Source organism: Bubalus bubalis, chromosome 4 (assembly GCF_019923935.1).
Source record: "Bubalus bubalis isolate 160015118507 breed Murrah chromosome 4, NDDB_SH_1, whole genome shotgun sequence".
NCBI lineage: Eukaryota > Metazoa > Chordata > Mammalia > Artiodactyla > Bovidae > Bubalus > Bubalus bubalis.
In genome coordinates, this window is record NC_059160.1 from 129,430,029 (window position 1) to 129,448,783 (window position 18,755).

At 35.4% G+C, this 18,755-nt stretch overlaps 1 protein-coding gene across 1 annotated transcript in view; it reads left to right on the forward strand.

Annotated features, from left to right (window-relative positions):
• The window catches only part of RYR2 (ryanodine receptor 2), an 829,832-nt gene that overhangs the window by 323,800 nt on the left and 487,277 nt on the right, over window positions 1-18,755 (forward strand). The window contains exons 4-5 of the mRNA XM_045165522.1: window positions 3,793-3,813; window positions 11,315-11,329. Coding sequence (XP_045021457.1) covers window positions 3,793-3,813; window positions 11,315-11,329 — 36 coding nt within the window. The remainder of the gene's footprint in view (window positions 1-3,792; window positions 3,814-11,314; window positions 11,330-18,755) is intronic.

Sequence of the window (18,755 nt, forward strand, 5' to 3'; positions counted from 1 at the left end):
GCAGGTGGTTTCTTTAACAGCTGAGCCGCAAGGGAAGCCCATTCAACTGTTGAATGGGTAAATAAATTGTGACATATTCATATGGTGGAATATTATAAGCAGAGAAAATGAATTACTTACCACTACATGTGACACCATGATGAATCTTAGAGACCTAATGACAGCTAAAGAAGCTAGATAAAAAGAGAACACAGGCTGTATTTCCAAATTAGAAAAATAATCAATGGTAATAGAATAGTAGTTGCCTTTGGAGAGGGCATGAAGGCAGCATCTGGGTTGTAGGTTCTGTCCTATTATTAGATCTGGGTGATGATTACATGGATTTTTTTATTGACTTGAAGTTTTATAAAGTTATATATTTTATGAAGTAAGCCTGGTGTGCTACGATTCATGGGGTCACAAAGAGTCGGACATGACTGAGCGACTGAACTGAACTGAAAGTTTTATGAAGTTATATATTAAGGATTTATATATTTTTCTGAATTTGTTATATTTATTAAAAATGTGGGCCCTCCAAACTGTAATTTTACTTTAAAAAATTGAAATGACTTTATTGAATTTTGAATCCTTGAACACACTGTGCAAATTTCTCATGTTCTTCTTCTCAATCTTAATAATAAACATGTGCAGTGGAGAATTATTTATAGGGTAGTTTTTTGTTTTTCACGTTTGTCTATTTTTAAAAAGGGTAATGGATTGCAGGCATGTATTAAATATTTCAAATACTTTTCTTATGTTATACCTTGATATTAAAAATGTTATATTCATGATAGATGTTTTATTGTTGTGTTGCAATTATCCAGGTGAACTTTATCTAGGTGAAAAAGCAGACCTGCCGTTTGAATAACTGAAACTAAGTAAAATATTTGATATCATAAGAATCTCTAGGTTCATTTTACATTCTCTTATCTTGATGTTAACACATTGTATTTAGGTGACACTTAACCATAACAGATACCGGGTAAAAAATTCCAAATTAGATAGAGACTAAAAGTTTGAAGCAAAAGATAAGCAAAAAGATGAGGTACCTTGGTATTGGTCTACAAAGAAGTGCTTAGGAGAATGCGCCTTTAAAGTTAAAAACCCAATTTCAAGATCAAGTCCAATCATTTTTTTCCAACAACTTTGTTGTTGTTGAGGAAAATTTGTAACACATTTGTATGTCATTTCTTTCCTCATGTATAAAATGCGGGCAGTAAGGTTACATTAAAGTGTTTAGCTCAAAGTCTGGCACATAATAACTTCTAACTATATGACCTATCGGTTTAGTAATAATAACATTTTTTACCTTAAACAGTAAAATAAGTTAAGCAACTTGGAAGAATCAACCAAATTTGTTTTTGTAGATTATTGAATAGTTCATATTTATGTACCCTAATTTATAATTTATATGTTCATTGAACATATATCAAATTATTGAAACATGCTAATTGTACATATCGACTAAAATATAAATACAAAAATGGAGATGTCACATGGATGTTTCAGCTTTTGTATGATGCTATAATAAAATTTAGATTTAACTACTTTTGTATTATATTCTTAACTTATGTCCTTTTTGCTAAATCAAGCTGTTCCTTAAATGACTGTTTATTTTCTTTAATGGAAATTTTGTTTTTATTTGAAAATAAGATTGCTCATTTTTGGTCTTAAAATATGTAAGGCAGCTTTCTACAGATGGTAAAATATTTATTTTCTCTAAATTAATGGAGTTGATATATTTTTAAAAAATCCCACATACTTGGATAAAAAATTATTGGAATATTCATTTATCTTATGTGCTTTATGGATTTGGTAATTGTTTAAACTATAAAATTGGTTCATTGTGTGCTTTATATTTTCCTTCCTTGATGAGCTCCATATAAATCATTCTATTTTTCTCTGTTAATAGGCATTTAATTAAATAGTTCTTATTAACATTCATAAGTGTCATGAAATCTCTCTGCATCACTTATGCATAGGTACAACTTTTGCACTTTATCAGTCTTTTAACTCTGGATCATTTGTCTTGTCTTTTATGTTTAGCTGAAATTTCACCCCCAGCACATGCTATTGCTATGCCTTTCTTTGGCTATTTGGATACTGGGTCTGTTATATTATTGCTAACTAATTCCTGCTTCTTAAGAGACATTTTCTGTTTTATAATATAGATCTTTAAAGACTGTTTATTATTAATAACTAGTAACTATGACTCTTGATTACAGGTTCTCTTTCTTCTAGAAAAATCCCACAGCACTTTATCTTTGTGCTGATGCAAGTGTGTGTGTGTGTGTGTGTGTGTGTTAAAACTGAGATGTGACAATCATGATGGGATAATGCAGTGTCTTTGTTAATCATTGAAAAATATGACATATCCTATTTTCCTGGTAAACATGAAAGGGAAATCATTTCAGGTTTCCTTATTTTTCATGAAAGGAATAAATATAAGAATTTGTTCTTTTAAAGGTAGAAAAGAGTAATAATTACATTATACTTGCCATGATTAGATTGATTTCCTGTGACTCAGGATCTAAAGAAATATATTCATTATTCTAATAGGTTTCAAGCTTCAAATAAGGGCTTGAACTTTAGATAACAGCTAGATATCTTGAAAGTATATAGTGAAAACCAGGACTTTCCATTCAGTAAAGTGTTCGTTCTTAAATAACAATGTATTCTTAAGTTCAAAGGTTGGGAGTAGGCTTAGAAGAGATTTTTCTGAAGATGAAGTAAATTATTGAAGAAGCCAGAATGCTCTGTTACAAGTAATCTGTTGAATCTATTGAATTTCACTGGGCCTTCAAAACAATCCTACCTGTATACTTAGGTTGATACTTTTATATCACTTTATAACATTTAAAAATATTTAGTATGTATATGAATATTATGCACATTTCCTTCTTGAAGCTTGTTTACTAAGGAATGGAGGTTCTTAGTTATGGCAAATCTTCCTGTCTAGGTAGTGTGAGCTTTTGACTCAATTAGTGAATTTTCTAAGGAAAGAAATTGCAAATAAACTTAAATGAATGAGGAGTTTGAAGCACACCTCAAGTTTCACTGATTACCAATCATATGTGCTAAAGAAGGGAGGTTGGTTATGGAAACTTAACCTTTAAGCTGAGAGTGTTGAGATTTTAAAATTCTGATGGATTGAGCAGGAGCAGGCAGTTTTTGTTAAGATATGGCTTTGTGATTTGTTCTGTTTTACACTTTGGATATAATTATATTCACTTATTTTTTAAAGAGTCACATAATGGTTGAGACTAACATACATTCATTAATAAATATGTTTTAAATAATATTTTGGTGCAGTTTCAGAATTATTTGGCAGCATATACCATTTGTTATGTTGTGAATTTTTATATAAGAGTGGAAAGATTTGGCTAAGAGATTTTATTATATCAGAGATGTATAGTTAGATGCTGTATTTCTAAATGGATCTTTTTTATTAAATAGATTCTTTTAGTTAGAGGAGAACAGTGGTTCCTGAATCAAAGGTTTGTAGGTTTGAGAATGTGATAAATGTTTGCATTTGCTTTTGAATAAATTAGGTTATTTTTATTTCATGTACCTGGTACATATTCAGCCCAAAGCCTTTTGAAGTTCTGATAACTAACTGAATTGAAATTTTTTTGTTTGCTTGAGATTAAATGCTGTAAATTAAAAGTTTGAATACTGTTACCTGTCCTTCAGAATTGGAGATAGGTTTTGGTGCAGGGACTACATTTCAGTTTATTTAAGTGACACTAATTAAAACCTTGCTAGCTTTTTATTTGTTTGCTTATTATTTATCTTGGCTTTTTCTTTCCACAGAAGGTTGATGTGGAAAAATGGGTATGTGTTTTCTAAGAGATTGTGATCTGAATGGCTGCATGTTTGCTGTTGCCTCTAATCTTTTTGTTTGGCTTCCTGGTATGGCTGGTACTATTAGTATTCAAAGTAACTGCCATGTTGTAATTAATACGTATTTTACCAGTCTTCAGTTGGAACTTTCTAAATTTCTAGTTTTGTTTCTTTGAAAATGGGATCTATTCAAATATTCTCTATTACTAGAACATTCATTTCATTTCAGTCACTCAATCGTGTTGGACTCTTTTTGACCCCATGGACTACAGCACCCCAGGGTTCCCTGTCCATCACCAACTCTACCTGAGCTTGCTCAAACTCATGTCCATCGAGTTGGTGATGCCATCCAACCATCTCATCTTCTGTCATCCCCTTCTCCCCCTGCCTTTAATCTTTCTGACCATCCGGGTCTTTTCCCGTAAGTCTATTCTTCACATCAAGTGGCTAAAGTATTGGAGTTTCAGCTTCAGCATCAGTCCTTCCAGTGAATATTCAGGACTGATCTCCTTTAGGATGGACTGGTTGGATCTCCCTGCAGTCCAAGGAATTCTCAAGAGTCTTCTCCAACACCACAGTTCAAAAGCATCAACTCTTCAGTGCTCAGCCCTCTTCATAGTCCAGCTCTTACAACCATACATGACTACTGGAAAGACCATAACTTTGACTAGATGGAATTTGTCGGCAAAGTAATGTCTCTGCTTTTTAATATGCTGTCTAGTTTGGACATAGCTTTTCTTCCAAGGAGCAAGCATCTTTGAATTTCATGGCTGTAGTCACCATCTGCAGTGATTTTGGAGCCCAAGAAAATAAAGTCTGTCACTGTTTCCCCATCTATTTGCCATGAAGTGATGGGACCAGATGCCATGATCTTCGTTTTCTGAATGTTGAGTTTTAAGCCTACTTTTTCACTCTCCTCTTTCACTTTCATCAAGAGGCTCTTTAGTTCTTTGCTTTCAGCCATAAGGGTGGTGTCATCTGCATGTCTGAGGTTATTGAACTTTCTCCCGGCAATCTTGATTCCAGCTTGTGCTTCATCCAACCCAGCATTTCACATGATGTACTCTACATATAAGTTAAATAAGCAGGGTGACAATATACAGCCTTGACTTACTCCTTCCCCTATTTGGAACCAGTCTGTTGTTCCATGTCTAGTTATAACTGCTGCTTCTTGACCTGCATACACAGTTCTCAGGAAGCAGGTCAGGTGGTCTGGTGTTCCCATCTCGTGAAGAATTTTCCACAGTTTATAGTGATAGACATAGTCAAAGGCTTTGGTGTAGTCAATAAAGCAGAAGTTGATGCTTTTCTGGACCTCTCTTGCTTTTATGATGATTCAACAGATGTTGGCAATTTGATCTCAGGTTCCTCTGCCTTTTCTAAATCCAACCTGAACATCTGGAAGTTCATGGTTCACATACTGTTGAAGCCTGAAGAATTTTGAGCATTACTTGCTAGTGTGAACATTATCATCTCTATATAATTGGCTTTGTTATTATGATCGTCGAAAGGAAGACTTTCTGGCCAACAGGAAGACTTGTATTATTAATATTGTATATCTTTTACTGAAAAATCTTGACCATTTAGCCTTAAGTTCTTATTGTTTAGCTCATATTTTTCCATGTCCTATAGAAAAAGACTTTTTAAATATTCATACAATCTTAAAAAGTGAAGGTGAATGATAAAATATCACAAGGAAATTTAACAGTTGCCAGGAATCTGGAGGATAAGTTTGGAGACCAACAGAGTGACAAAGTGTGTAATGTGACCAAATTATGTTATTACTGTTGGTTTCAGTTTCTTCAACTGTTGACAAAGAGAGGGAAAGAAGGGAGGCAGGCAGACAGGGAAAGAGCCTTCTAATTCTGAACTCCCTGTGATTCTGAGTGGAAAATAGAATCTCCTTTTCCACCACTGACATTCTGGATCCACTTTTTTCCCAAATGAGCAAAACAGTGAGGCCATTCATTGTTGTATTGTTTTGTTCTTTGCTCTGTGACTTAATATGATGAATCAGCTAAGATTGGATTAACTGATGGCTTCCTTTTATTTTTATTGTTTTTCTTAATTCTGGGATGCTTTTCTCTGAGGCAACATTTTGAGACCTTTGCTGTCTTTTCAGTAGCCTTTCAGTTGTTTCCCAGTCATATGTCCACCTGCTTTTGTGTGTGTGTGTGATTCTTTGCTCTTTTTTCATTTATTTCAGCCCTTTATTTAAGGGAAGTTTTGTTTATTAAATTTACCATTTCCCTGATGATGACACCCTTGTGTGGATTTTGGAGAACTACTAATTCGATGTTATAACTCTGGAAATAATTTTAATTCTTCATCTGTTTCTTCATAACTAGCCTATTACTAATTTTGTTCAATCCTTTCCTTTTGCAATGTCTTCTCTTCTTTGCCTGTAGTTAAAGTTCTGATCCAAATTCTTATCTTGGAAATGGAAGCCTGTTTCTTTCTAAGAATGTGTGTTTCACCTTTTTGTGCTCCTTCCCCAAGATCAGCCATCCTAAGATGAGTCCCTCTCTCATCTTTTTATCCCTTCACTTATATTCCAGTATTTCTGTGCTGTATCCAAACCAGTATCTCTTAAACCAACCACTCAAGAAACTTTAATTCCTTTGGAAATAGAATGTGTAAATGAATAAAACCCCTTTTTACTATCATCTAGATGTATTCCCATTTTTCCTCCGTGCATTTGGTTGCTTTCTTGATCCTGCCTTGCTGTGTAGTTTTTCTCTCTCATTTTCATAATAATTTCTCATCTCAAAATTTATTCTTGGTATGTTTATTTGCAAATCTTTAAGTTAGTGGTTGCTTTCTAGTTATGAGAAAGTATTGGAGAAAACACTGAGCTGACAATCATGCTGCTTAGTTTTGCAAGTGAATCAATTTATAACTTATGTGTAGGTCTCAGTAAATTTTAGATCTGAGTTATTTCTTTCTTTGAAAACCCACAGAGGTCAAATCTTATGCACTTGCTCTAGGAATTTTGAAAGTCTGCTGTCATAGGTAGAATTTGTTCCCTTTTTCTGTCACTTGAAGAATAACAGAAAACAGTTCAACCCTCTGCCTACCAGCCTGCCTCAGGGTTCCTTCTGCTGTCTGCTTGGTTAAATTAAGAAGGGTTCCAGGACCTTTCTCATAGATACTCCACAGCTGTTTCAAGTCAATGCTTCACACTCAGCTTTCTTTATAGTCCAACTCTCACATCCATACATGACCACTGGAAAAACCATAGCCTTGACTAGACGGACCTTTGTTGGCAAAGTAATGTCTCTACTTTTTAATATAGTGTCTAGGTTTATCATAGCTTTTCTTCCAAGGAGCAAGTGTCTTTCAGTTTCATGGCTACAGTTACCATCTGCAGGGATTTTGGAGCCCCCAAAAATAAAGTCTGTCACTGTTTCCATTGTTTCCCCATCTATTTGCCATGAAGTGATGGGACTGGATGCCATGGTCTTTGTTTTTTGAATGTTGAGTTTTAAGCCAACTTTTTCATTCTCCTCTTTGATCTTCATCAAGAGGATCTTTAATTCCTCTTCACATTCTGCCATAAGGATGGAATCATCTACATGTCTGAGGTTATTGGTATTTCTCCCAGCAATCTTGATTCCAGCTTGTGCTTCATCCTGCCTGGCATTTCTATGTACTCTGCATAGAAGTTAAATAAGCTGGGTGACAATATACAGCCTTGACGTACTCCTTTCCCAGCATGGAACCAGTTCCATGTCCAGTTTTAACTGTTGTTTCATACAGATTTCTCTGTATGTTGCTGAATACAGAGTTTCATGAGGCAGGTAAGGTGGTCTGGTATTCCTGTCTTTTGAAGGATTTTCCGCAGTTTGTTGTGATCCACACAGTTGAAGGCTTTGGTGTAGTCAATAAAGCAGAAATATATGTTTTTCTGGAACTCTCTTGCTTTTTTGATGAGCCAACAGATGTTGGCAATTTGATCTCTAGTTCCTCTGCCTTTTCTAAAACCAGCTTGAACATCTGGAAGTTCACAGTTCATGTACTGTTGAAGCCTGCCTTGGAGAATTTTGAGCATTACTTTGCTAGTGTGTGACATGAGTGCAATTGTGCGACAGTTTGAACTTTCCTTGGCATTGACTTTCTTTGAGATTGAAATGAAAACTGACCTTTTCCACTCCTGTGACCACTGCTGAGTTTTCCAAAGTTGCTGGCATATTGAGTGCAGCACTTTCACAGCATCATTTTAAGGATTTGAAATAGCTCAACTCAATTCCTTCATCTCCACTAGCTTTGTTTGTAGTGATGCTTCCTAAGGCCCACTTAACTTTGCATTCCAGGATGTCTGGCTCTAGGTGAATGATCACACCATCGTGGTTATCTGGGTTGTGAAGATCTTTTTTGTACAGTTCTTCTGAGTATTCTTGCCACCTCTTCTTAATATCTTCTGCTTCTGTTAGGTCCATACCATTTCTGTCCTTTATTGTTCCCATCTTTGCATGAAATGTTCCCTTGCTATCTCCAATTTTCTTGAAGAGATCTCTAGTCTTTCCCATTCTATTGATTTCATCTGTTTCTTTGCACTGATCACTGAGGAAGGCTTTCTTATCTCTCCTTGCTATTCTTTGGAACTCTGCATTCCAATGGGTATATCTTTCCTTTTCTCCTTGCCTTTAGCTTCTCTTCTTTTCTCAGCTATTTGTAAGCCCTCCTCAGAGAACCATTTGCCTTCTTGCTTTTCTTTTTCTTGGGGATGGTCTTGATCATTGCTTCCTCTGCAATGTCATGAACCTCCGTCCTTCAGGCTCTCCTTTATCAGATCTAATCCCTTGAATCTGTTTGTCACTTCCACTTTATATTCCTATGTTAATTTTGTTGCTAATCCCTTACCTGTGTAATTTTTAAGAAGACATCTCAGTAAAGGTTCTTTTAAAACTACTAAGAAAACTCCATTTATAGGGTATTAAGTTTTGTAATCAGTTATCATCTCACAAAACTAAAATAAGAGTTAAAAATAATCCAATGTTGAGGTGAAAGTCATAATTATGGTGGAAAAGCTTTGTACATCACTGTGTCTTTTTGTATCAGTAACAGATTGAATATAATTATGCATTCTCTTGAACTCTGATATTTGATTGCAATTTTTAGAATAAAGTATTGCTGTTTGATTTGTTTTTCCACTTGTACTCATTGGCATATGCTAAGAAAATCCCTTAGGGCTTTTAGATCTACTAGATCAAGTTTCATAAGCTTATAGATCAAAGGCTCCTGATTGTTTTTATCATCCATTAGACTCCCAGGGCAATGTCTGTTTGAGTTAAAATGTAAGAATTGCTATGTCTCTTTCTGGTTTTCATGTTAATGTAGCATAATGGGAAGAGGGAATATGTCCCCGTCTCTTGCTCACATTTGACACTTCATCTGACTTGTCCATTCTGGAGTAATCAAACTAAACCTGAGGAACTGAATTGCTGCCACTTGGAATTTTACCCTAAAGAACTAAAATTTCCCTCTTTGTGTTTCTCTGTGAATTGATTTTCATCCTCAAATTTCTTCTAAGACAGAAAGCACCATGCCTGGCCTCTGTCTTTATAGTCATCCATCTCCATATGTTGTCTAATATTTTATATCTTAAATAATTATACTTACTGCATGCATAAAAATGATAATTCTTTTCACCTAAATCAAAGCTATTTGTTTCAGTATTATCATTCATGAATTTTCTTTTTTTTTCTCCTATCATTTTCAACTTGTAAGGAATTTTTATTTTTATTCTTTTTCTGTTGCTTTTTTATCATACTTATGCCATTGACATTGAGATTAAAATAATATATTTGTCCTTTATATTTTACAGTGTTTTACTTTCTTTCTTGCCCTGAATGATCCCTTTTGGATATCTCATAAAGAAATAAGCCAAATGAACCAATAGATGATTTGTACAAAAAGTTAATGTCAGTAATGCCAGAAATAACCTTTCATGTTCTTATCTTTTGAAAATAATGTGTGTCTGTTACATCTGTTCTTCTTTCTCTTTGTATGGTGGTTATTTCAGCTTTTGCTTATTTACAGGGCTCATTTTTATTTAATCATTTATACAGATTACTCTTCCCTGGCTTGCTCATGCTGCCTTCACACACAGCCAAAAATTATGACAAGCAGACTTCAAAAACTGAATTGACCACTTTTTTCTATTTGCTACAATTCTGAAGTAGTTCAACCTAAATAACTGACAAAAACAAGCTGGGACCATTTCTGAAAGAAATATCTCCAAAACTTAGATAAATTAAAAAAACCAAAAATCTCATGAAGAAAATATCTATTACAGACCATGTTCTGTAACTTGATTTTGCAGTTTTTCTTTGAATTAGGACTTAAAATGATTTTTTGTAATTCCTCAGTGATATTCTATATCACTGGTGATCATTTGTAGGCATGGGATTAGTCAGTTTCAACATGGAAAATAAGTTCCAGGATATTATTTGCCATGAATATTAACTACAAAAATGTAACTACACAGGCTGTGTTTTCTGAGATGAAAATGAAATGGTTCTTTACAATTTTTCCTTAAAATTATAATACTGAAAATGAAAGAATCAATCATGATAGAATTGCCATTTAGTCATATACATATTACCATGTCTGTATGTTTCAGGGAAGCAAGTGTGGTATTTAACATCTGTGTTAGAAAACTTTCCCTTGTTTTCTTTAAAACTAATGTGGATATGTGTGTGTTTTCCTCTGTAGGACTTCCATGCTCATGGCAACTAGATTGTGCCCTAACTTGTCAAATATAATATTTTTCCTTCTTCACGCTTTTTCATCTGTGTATCTCTCCCAGGAATAAGAAGTCAAAGAAACTTTATGAGTCTTAAGAAAAAGAAAGGAATATATGTACATGTTATAATTTGTAGATGAAAAAGGGGTGTTATAAATCATTAGCGGTGGCTGAGTCAAGAGAAAAAGAAAAATTGTGTGACTTTTTTCTTTGAAATTCACATATAATAATATGTAGTGCCTAAGGAATTGCTTTTGGTCATTTTTTGCATGAAATATGGGCAGCCCATCACAGCATATTAATTGATTGTCTATTGTACCTGTTTCTAATCCACTATTTTACTCAAGTAAAATAGCTGAGTTGCTGTTTATATTACTGCGTTTTTATGTAACAGATGAAAAAAAATCTAGACCATTTTCAGAGTATAATTTTAAGAGTATACCTTTTTTGAGATGCTTAGAAATGTTGTAAATTGAATCACGCATTAAAGTCAAACAGCATGTTTTCACGGAAAAAGAATGAACTAATCTAGAAACATATTAAAAGAGAGTTTTGCTTGCTACGGCTTTTCTCTAGCATGTAGTTGACATTGAGTTTTGTTGTGACAACACAGTGGATATTTTTTGTTTATTATTCACGTTACTCCACTTAACAACAATATAGTCTTTATAAATAGGAGGTTTTAAAATGTCTTTGAAATAATGTGTATTTAATATTTTCTCTTTTTTCCTTATGCCCCTACAGAAATTCATGATGAAGGTAAGACATTGGATCATCTACTGTATGTGTATTACTCTGTATGTTTTATGCTTGGTTAGTCACATTTGTTTAATTTTTAAATTTGTGGCTTTTTTCTTCAATCTTTCAAGTTTTAAAAAATTAAACCAAACTTTAGAACTTTAAATCTAAGTAAGTACATCCCACATTTAGATTTTTTAAAAATGACATTTTATATCTTTGGGTCACATTGTGACATATTAGGTCTTACTTAGCCAATGTCAGGAATTTCTTCCATTGAAGCAGTTATTTTTTCTACAGCTCTCCATTTAGAATGTTTACTGTGGGGGCCGGATAGACTGTTACATGTTTATGCACTCTTGCATGAATGTAATAGGAAATTCATACACTGGAAAATTACAAGAGACACCAAGAAACTCCTAGTGAATTACTTACTCCAGGAGAAGTGAAAATAATTCACTTATTTAAAATAAATTCACTTATTTAAAATAAATAAATTCTTATTTATTTATTTATGGCTGTGCGGAGTCTTTGTTGCTACATGAGCTTTCTCTAGTTGCAGCAAGTGGGACTACTCTCTAGCTGCAGTGCATGGAGTTCTCTTTGCAGTGGCTTCTGTTGTTGTAGAGCACAGGCTCTAGGGCACATGGATTTCAGTAATTGTGGCATGTGGGCTCAGTTACCGCTGGGCTCTATAGTACAGGCTCTTGAGCACAGACTCAGTAATTGTGGTGCATTGGCTAAGCTGCTCCGTGGCATGTGGGATCTTCACAGATCAAGGATGGCCCTGATATCTCCTGGACTAGCAGGCAGATTCTTTACCACTGAGCCACCAGGGGAGCCCCTCAGCTTCTTTTTATTCCTCTATCAAATTAGAAAACTGAAAACATTTTAAAAAGAGACAAACTAAAATTGTAGAGTAAAATCCGTGGTCATATCATTGAAAGACACATGTAGGGGAAAAGTGGAACAGCAGAATGTTGTTTGAGACAAAACATAGAAATGTTTTCATTTTTATATACCTACCACATTTTCCTAGAACTTTAACAAAATTTATTTTTTATCCTAAAAGCTGAGGAACAATGTATAGAGAAGTTGTGTTCAGGTAATGAAGGCTTCATGTATTTTGAGGTGTTAAAAGAATATCACTTCAAAAGATGGAAACTCTGAAAAGTATGAAATTAAAATTCTGAATGTAGGTTTAAATGGTTGCTTAGAAAAAAAGAAAGCAAAGTATCCGTGTCTGTCTGTGGAGTTACATTCTTATTTAACAAAACTGTGAAGAGGGGCATTGTACTGACACATGGATCTATTCATTAGCCTTAAGAATTTAACAGTTTCAATAGAATGACAGAGCACAGTCTTTATTTGAAGTCCCTGTCAACAAGGACCCAAAACATTTTCTAGAATTTCAAATAGTTCCATCTATTATTTTTCAGTAAAAAATATTATTACCTTGCAAAGGAAGACATGAACTGCTCAATGAAAATCACGAAACGAAGGATTTGGTTGGAAAATGTCATCAATAGTGGGAAACATGAATATGTTCTTTCTTTGCAAATATTAATGATAAATTTGGGTTTGGTTTTTTAAAAATTAGCAGTTTTGCTCACTAAATCTGCATTTATTGTACTCATTTTATTAATACCATCTCACCCCTATCCAAATCTCTTGTCAGTTTCATATCTACGCTTCCTTGGAGGATGGTGAATGGGATAGTTCCCTGAAGCATGTACCTCAAGTTCTTTCATGAGCAGATTCAAACAAAAATCAATGCCAATAGAAAAATGATGTCCATTTAGTTTAAACCAGGTGGCATACCTAAAATAATTTAGTTAGGCTGTGATTTCTTTTAATTGCAAGGTCTTTTAACCCAATGACTTATTTTTATACCTGCATTGAATCATCTAGAAAGGTTAGAATTTAACTGAGTGAAGGCATATGCGTTCAACTATAGTTAATTTAAGCCACTTACAAGGAAAAGGATGCTAAATTTTATTCAACTTTCACTTTTCAATCATGACTTGGCTTTGGGTTTCAGACCTGGACACACACTGTTAATAACTTCCTAGAACCAGCCAGATGCTTCCTTGTAACAGGAGCTATTTCTGCTGGTTGGCACTGAACAGTGATTAGTTAGTACAGTCCTGGTCCTGGTTCCTCTGCCTTTTCTAAATCCAGCTTGAAGATCTGGAAGTTCATGGTTCATGTACTGTTGAAGCCTGTCTTGGAGAATTTTGAGCATTACTTTGCTAGGGTGTGAGATGAGTGAGATTGTGTAGTAATTTGAGCACTCTTTGGCATTGTCTTTCTCTGGGATTGGAATGAAAACTGACCTTTTCCAGTCCTGTGGCCACTGCCGAGTTTTCCAAATTTGCTGACATATTGAGTGTAACACTTTCATAGCATCATCTTTTAGGATTTGAAATAGCTCAGCTTGAATTCCTTCACCTCCACTAGTTTTGTTCATAGTGATGCTTCCTAAGGCCCACTTCGCACTCCAGGATGTCTGGCTCTAGGTGAGTGATCACACCATCGTGGTTATCTGAGTCATGAAGATCTTTTTTGTATAGTTCTTCTGTGTATTCTTACCACCCCTTCTTAATATCTTTTGCTTCTGTTAGGTCCATACCATTTCTGTCCTTTATTGTGCCCATCTTTGCATGAAATGCTCCCTTGGTATCTCTAATTTTCTTGAAGAGATCTCTAGTGTTTCCCATTCTATTGTTTTCCTCTATCTCTTTGCCATTGATCACTGAGGAAGGCTTTCTTATCTCTCTCCTTGCTGTTCTTTGGAACTCTGCATTCAAATGGGATATCTTTTCTTTGCTCCTTTGCCTTTTGCTTCTCTTCATTGCATAGCATAGGTGTTTGTAAGTCCTCAGACAACCATTTTGCCTTTTTCATTTCTTGGGGATGGTCTTGATCACTGTCTCCTGTACAGTGTTACCAACCTCTGTCCATAGTTCTTCAGGCAGTCTGTCCATCAGATCTAATCCCTTGAATTTATTTGTCACTTCCAGTGTATATTCATAAGGGATTTGATTTAGGTCATACCTGAATGGTCTAGTGGTTTTCCTTGCTTTCTTCAATTTAAGTCTGAATTTGGCAATAAGGAGTTCATCATCTGAGCGACAGTCAGTTCCTGGTCTTGTTTTTGCTGACTGTATAGAGCTTCTTCATCTTTGGCTGCAAAGAGGAACCAGAGATTAAATTGCCAACATCTGTTGGATCATCATAAAAGCAAGAGAGGTCCAAATACATCTACTTCTGCTTTATTGACTATGCCAAAGCCTTTGACTGTGTTGATCACAACAAACTGTGGAAAGTTCTTCAAGAGATGGGAATACCAGACCACCTGATCTGCCTCCTGAGAAGGGAGGTCAAGAAGCAACAGTTAGAACTGGACATGGAATAACAGACTGGTTCCACATTGCGAAAGGAGTATGTCAAGACTGCATATTGTCACCCTGCTTATTTAACTTCTATGCAGACTACATCATGAGAAGTGCTGGATTGGATGAAGCTCAAACTGGAATCAAGATTGCTGGGAGAAATATCAATAACCTCAGATATGCAGATGATACCACCCTTATGGCAGAAGGAGAAGAAGAACTAAAGAGCCTCCTGATGAAAGTGAAAGAGGAGATTGAAGAAGTTGGCTTAAAACTCAACATTCATAAAATTATGATCCTGGCATCTGGTGCCATCACTTCATGGCAAATAGATGGGGAAATGATGGAAACAGTGACAGACTTTCTTTTTTGGGGGGCTCCAAAACTACTGCAGATGGTGACTGCAGCCATGAAATGAAAAGATGCTTGCTCCTTGGAAAGAAAGTTATGACCAACCTAGACAGCATATTAAAAGGCAGAGACATTTCCTTGCCAACAACGGTTCATCTAGTCAAAACTATGGTTCTTCTAGTAGTCATGTATGGATGTGAGAGTTGGACTATGAAGAGGGCTGAGTGCTGAAGAGTTGATGCTTTTAAACTGTGATGTTGGAGAAGACTCTTGAGAGTCCCTTGGACAACAAAGGGATCCAGCTAGTCCATCCTAAAGGAAATCAGTCCTCAATATTCGTTGGAAGGACTGATACTGAAGCTGAAACTCCAATACTTTAGTCACCTGATGTGAAGAAGTGACTCATTTGAAAATACCCTGATGCTGGGAAGGATTGAAGGTCAGAGGAGAAGGGAACGATAGAGGATGAGATGGTTGTTGGATAGCATCACTGACTCAATGGAAATGAGTTTAAGTAAACTCCGGGAGTTGGTGACAGACAGGGTAGCCTGGCGTGCTGCAGTCCATGGGTTGCAAAGAGTCAGACATGACTGAGCCACTGAAATGAACTGAACTGAATTGTCCTGGTCCTGATCTCTTCCCTCTGGAGACTTTTCATTAAGTCACATCACAAGCTGGCCATCTGATGCTAAGTGGCTGTCTTGACAGTGGTCAACTGGCTTTGTCAGGCATATTGATTTGCACCGAAGCCAGATTTCTCATTAATTATTACAATCATCCTGTGAATCTGTTATATGATTCATTATTGAAGATGGCAGGCATGTTTGCATAGTTTCTGCTGCTAGAGACCTGCAGGTGGACCAGATGCCAAGATCAGCGATTCTGTGCTGCTCCTGTCCAGTTAGTACTGTTCATGTTTGCATGAAACTTATCTTCAGGTGATGTATAGGCTTCCCCTTAGAGATACTTGTTTTTCTCCCTGAAACCACTCTTTGCCCAACTATTATTATTTGTGTTTGAAGCCAAAACTTAAAAGCTTCTCTGCTTTAATATCTGAGCACTATGAAAGTGCTCTAAGGCAGATTTTTTTTGTTGTTGTCTATTGTTTTAAACCTTGGTTGCATAGTTTAGGATTACCTAAGCAGTAAGCTTTTTTTAAGATTTCCTTGTGTTTCTTCTGAAATCGTGTTTTATAGCAGTCAAGAGATATGTAAAAGTTCTCCTGTAGAGTCTGATTTATTTATTTTTTTAAAAGACCTCTTGAATAACAAAAGCCTGGAATTGCAAGAAATGAGCTAAACTGATTAGCACAGCATTTTTGTCCAGAAAATATTATTAAAATGGGAAACCTCAAAATATATAGATGTTATATACTTAATAAGTTAAATTATTTTAAAACAGCAATTGCATTAGATATGTTAATAAGCAACTATATGATACAAATATATTTTAAAAATATGGAGTGGCTAACCTATACCTTCAGTTGGTAAAGAATCCACCTGCAATTCAGGACACCCCAGTTTGATTCCTGGGTCAGGAAGATCCACTAGAGAAGGGATAGGCTACCCAGTCCAGTATTCATGTGCTTCCTTAGTGGCTCAGATGGTAAAGAATCTACATTCAATGAGGGAGACCTGGGTTTGATCCCTGGGTTGGGAAGATCCCCTGGAGGAGGGCATGGCAACCCACTCCAGTATACTTAACTGGAGAATCCCCATGAACAGAGGATCCTGGCAGGCTACAGTTCCTTGGGGTCACAGAGACTTGGACATGACTGAGTCACTAAGCATAGCACTGTTTATACGTGCATATGAATATATGAAGTGCATAGCAAAGCTTTATAGAAAAAAGAGCACTCAATACTATTCTAATTAAATCTGAAGCCTTGTTCTTCATTTAGAAATACCTTGTTTTGGTCAAGAGGACAAGTCAAAGTACCTTGACTGTGTAGTGTCATTAAACTTCAACTGGATCTGTAGCTCTGGAACATATATATGATAGGAAAAGGTAAGGTCCTATCACGTAGTACAGATCAGACAAGGTAAATCAATTTTTCTTGGCCACAACAAATCAAAGTTATTATAGAAAATGAAAGTACTCTCTAAACAGTTCCTCATTCTTAGTAGGAATATAATTTTGCAAAGTCGATTTTTCCCTTTCTCATTCAGGGCATGAAGTTATTTTCATTTTTTGATAAAACACTTTTTCTGATAATTTTAATGCCTTTTAATATCAGTTTTTAAATGGTTTGGAAGTGTTTTAAGCCTAATCTATAAATAAAGTTATTTTAAGAAATTAAATGTAGCAAACCTAGAAGAAAAAGAAATAAAAGGAATCCAGATCAGAAAAGAAGTAAAGCTCTCATTGTTTGCAGATGACATAATACTGTACATAGAAAACCTTAAAGATAGTATAAGAAAATTACTAGAGCTAATCAGTGAATCTAGCAAAGTAGCAGGATACAAAAATCAATACACAGAAATCACTTCCTTTTCTATATACTAACAATGGAAAAATCAGAAAGAGAAATTAAGAAATCAATCCCATTCACCATGTAACACAAAAATTTAATATCTAGGAATAAACTTACCTAAGGAGACAAAAGAACCATACAGAGAAAATTATAAGACACTGATGAAAGAAATCAAAGACAACATAAACAGATGGAGAGATATTCCATGTTCCTGGGTAGGAAGAATCAATGTTCTGAAAATGACTATACTATCAAACACAATCTACAGATTCAGTGCAATCCGTATCAAGTTACCAATGCATTTTTCACAGAACTAGAACAAAAAATTTCATAATTCATATGGAAACACAAAAGACCCTGAAAGCCAAAGCAGTCTTGAGAAAGAAAAATGGAGCTGGAGGACTCAACCTTCCTGATTTCAGATTATACTACAAAGCTACAGTCATCAAGACAGTATGGTACTGGCATAAAAACAGAAATATAGACCAATGGAACAAGATAGAAAGCCCAGGAATAAGCCCATGCACCTGTGGGTACCTTATTTTTGAAAAAGGAGGCAAGAATATACAAGGGAGCAAAGACAGCCTCTTCAATAAATGGTGCTGGGAAAACTGGACAGCTACCTGTAAAAGAATGAGATTAGAACACTTCCTAACACCATACACAGAGATAAACTCAAAATGGTTAAAGACCTAAATGTAAGACCAGACACTATAAAACTCTTAGAGGAAAACATAGGCAGACCACTTGATGACGTAAATCAAAGGGAGATCCTCTATGACCCACCTCCTATAGTAGTGGAAATAAAAACAAAAGTAAACAAGTGGGACCTGATTAAACTTAAAAGCTTTTGCACAGCAAAGGAAACTCTAAGCAAGGTGAAAAGACAACCCTCAGAATGGGAGAAAATAATAACAAATGAAACAACTGACAAAGAATTAATTTCCAAAATATACAAGCAGTTCATACAACTCAATAGCAGGAAAGCAAACAACCCAATCAAAAAGTGGGAAAAAGACCTAAACAGACATTTCTCCAAAGAAGACATACAGATGGCTAACAAACACATGAAAAGATGTTCAACATTGCTCATTATTAGAGAAACGCAAATCAAAACCACAATGAGATATCACCTCACACCAGTCAGAGTGGCCCTCATCAAAAAGTCTACAAACAATAAATGCTGGAGAGGGTGTGGAGAAAAGGGAATGCTCTTGAACTGTTGGTG